Source organism: Gavialis gangeticus, unplaced genomic scaffold (genome assembly GCF_001723915.1).
Source record: "Gavialis gangeticus isolate Ggan-Ray unplaced genomic scaffold, GavGan_comp1, whole genome shotgun sequence".
Classification (NCBI taxonomy): Eukaryota; Metazoa; Chordata; order Crocodylia; family Gavialidae; genus Gavialis; species Gavialis gangeticus.
The window spans coordinates 133883366-133886181 of NW_017728992.1; the positions used below are offsets into that span (position 1 = coordinate 133883366).

A 2816-nucleotide genomic window follows, 5' to 3' on the forward strand; every position below is an offset into this window, starting at 1 on the left:
GCATCACATAAAAGATGTGCACCAGTGCTACTGAGCAGTAGCACCAATTACATCACATTAAGTTAGTACCTATTAGTACAGGTACTAAAATTAATGTACCATAATTACAGCACATTCATGCATGTGTAGACATGCCCACTAACTTATATTATGGCTTTCTGCCTTTTCAATGGATGACTGGGCTCTATGTTGTATTATATAATTCCAATACCTAATTGAATGATACCATATGTTGTTCTTTAATGAATGAATAAAGTTTTGGTCAGGGACTAAAAGTAATATATTGAATTGAAGGGGAAAAAAAGTAAAAACAAAGAAAAACAATATACAAAAAGAAAAACATGATACAAACAGATCCACTCATAAGCAGTTTATTAGCATGATTTCTGAAAAATTAAAATACAACTGTTTAATTCATGTTTATGGTATACATGTTTGTATACTGCTGTACACTATATAGTGCATTAAATTTGTAAATAAATAACAGAGGCAGCTTGGATTAAACCAGGGCTATCCAACTAGTGGCCTGCAAGGGATTAATCTGTAGTCCCTGGGCTCCTCTTGGCTGCTGTTCCCCTCACTGCTGTGGCTGCTGCTGCAGCTGGGATCTCCAGGCTCCCTTTCCCTTCTCTGGTTTTCAGTTCCTGCCCCTTCCCCAGGAAGTGAGACAGAGCAGGGCCACAAGGCTCAGTGCAGCCTGAAGTCTCAGGGGAGCCTATGGCACAGTGTGGCAGGGGAGCCCTGTGCCAAGCAGTTACTGGGGTGGAACAGCCCAGCCATGTGGTGGTAGGAGAGCCTGCAGCCAGGCAGGTGAGGGTGGTCAGTCCCTACTGGTATGGTCCCTGCAGCGTACAGGCCCCAGCTACTAAGAAGCCCTGGATTAAACTTACAAGATCAATGCTAACTATTCAGGGAAGAATGAAAACAGAAGCAGTATAATGTGTAAATGACTAACATTTACTGCTCATTTCTCCCTATGTTAGTTTCACTAACTGCTTTTGGAGTTACTAGCATTTGAGATTAGCATACATGTATGTGATGGCATATCTGGCCCTATGGTTGCATAGTATATTCACAAACTTACATTTACTACTTACTTTTCAGGGCCTGATCCTGCAGTCCTTACTCAGCAGACCCCACAGAGAAATCATTAAAAGTTAGTTTCCTACTTATTAACCTACAAAAAATGATTCCTTTTCTGCTCTATCCCCAGAAGATTATTGGAAGAATTACCTCTACTTAGATTCATAATCAAATATATTCATAACAGCAAAACCTTTAATTAAATACAGAGCTAAGAGGTTGCCTGTATTCTATGTAAGCCCTAATTAGGTAAATGTTCTATATTGAGTACATGATAAATCTCATTAAGATTTTACATGAGGCATTAAGAAGAGAAACAACCTGACGAGAAACCATTTTACATACATACATCATGCAATATCCTTGTTAAGATGATGCTGTTTTTCTCACTTGTGTTAGAGTTAGGCTCCTTTTGATTTTACAACTTTTAAAACAGTATCCCATTTACTGTTCCTGTTTTCTAACTGCTGTTTCCTAAAATTTTGTTGAAATAAATCATTACTGTCTTCATCCTCAGCTTCTGATACTATTTCCATTTTTTGTAGGATCAACTTAATAAGATCATGCTGCCTTTCCAAGAGTATTGATATATCTTTAAGCCTAAAAAGAGAAGGAAAGAAAATATGTACACACACATATTTCTGATATTTCAGGATATTTCACAGACTCATAAATATTAAAGATGCAAAAGATCTTTAAGTAATTGTGCTCATTCCCCAGCCAACAAGGAATGTTCTTTAGAATACATATTTAATATCTCAAGCCATGGTTCCTTCCCATTTCAGAAAAGATGAGGGAGAAAATTAATAGCATAGCATGTGGCTTGAGAAGAGACATATAGGGTACTACAGATGTTTGGGGAGATTACAGGAAGGTTAGATCTTGTTAAAAATGGACACCCAATCTACCTTACTTTGTCCATGTATGGACTTTCCCCTTAGATCCCTAGTTAGGTTGATCTAAGTGCAAACTGTAGATAAGTTCCAAGAAAGTTAGATCAGTCAAAAATAGCCAATGTGATCTAATTTAACTGTACCTTGGAGGTGCACTAAGTTAGACTGGGTACAGCAAGACCAATCTAACTGAACTTTTATACATGTCCTGAGCGCAGCCTAAGGGCAGGAAAAACCCAGCTGCTGGCCCCAGCCTTGAGGCTGTGCTTTTCCTATGATCTCCAGCACCAGGGTATTTTTAGCCCCCCAGCCCCTCCTCCCACACACAAACAGGCAACATGATTCCTTGGAGTCATTATTGACTCCAAGATGAACATGCACCAACAATGCGAGGTCACGGTTGGCAGGGCTAACCGGACCTTGTCGTGCATACACAGGTGCATCTCAAGTAGAGCCAGGGAGGTGATCCTCCCCCTCTATGCAATGCTGGTCAGGCCACAGCTGGAGTACTGCGTCCAGTTCTGTGCGCCCCATTTCAGGAGGGAAGTGGACAACATTGAAAGGGTCCAGAGGAGGGCCACCCACATGATCCGGGGACAACAGGGCAGACCCTACAATGAAAGACTGCGGGACCTAAACCTGTTCAGCCTTCACAAGAGAAGGCTGAGGGAGGACCTGGTGACTGTCTATAAACTCACTAGGGGGGACCAGAAGGGTTTGGGGGAGACACTGTTTCCCCTAGCGCCCCCTGGCATGACAAGGAACAATGGACACAAATTATTGGAGAGTAGGTTTAGATTAGACATCCGCAAGAACTACTTCACAGTTAGGGCGGCTAGG

General features: G+C 41.4%; 1 protein-coding gene across 1 annotated transcript in view; it reads right to left on the minus strand.

Annotated features, from left to right (window-relative positions):
• Nucleotides 1–355: 355 nt before the first annotated feature.
• Nucleotides 356–2816, minus strand: part of TRPA1 (transient receptor potential cation channel subfamily A member 1) — a 100159-nt gene continuing 97698 nt past the window's right edge. The window contains exon 27 of the mRNA XM_019519133.1: nt 356–1683. Coding sequence (XP_019374678.1) covers nt 1485–1683 — 199 coding nt within the window. The 3' untranslated portion in view covers nt 356–1484. The remainder of the gene's footprint in view (nt 1684–2816) is intronic.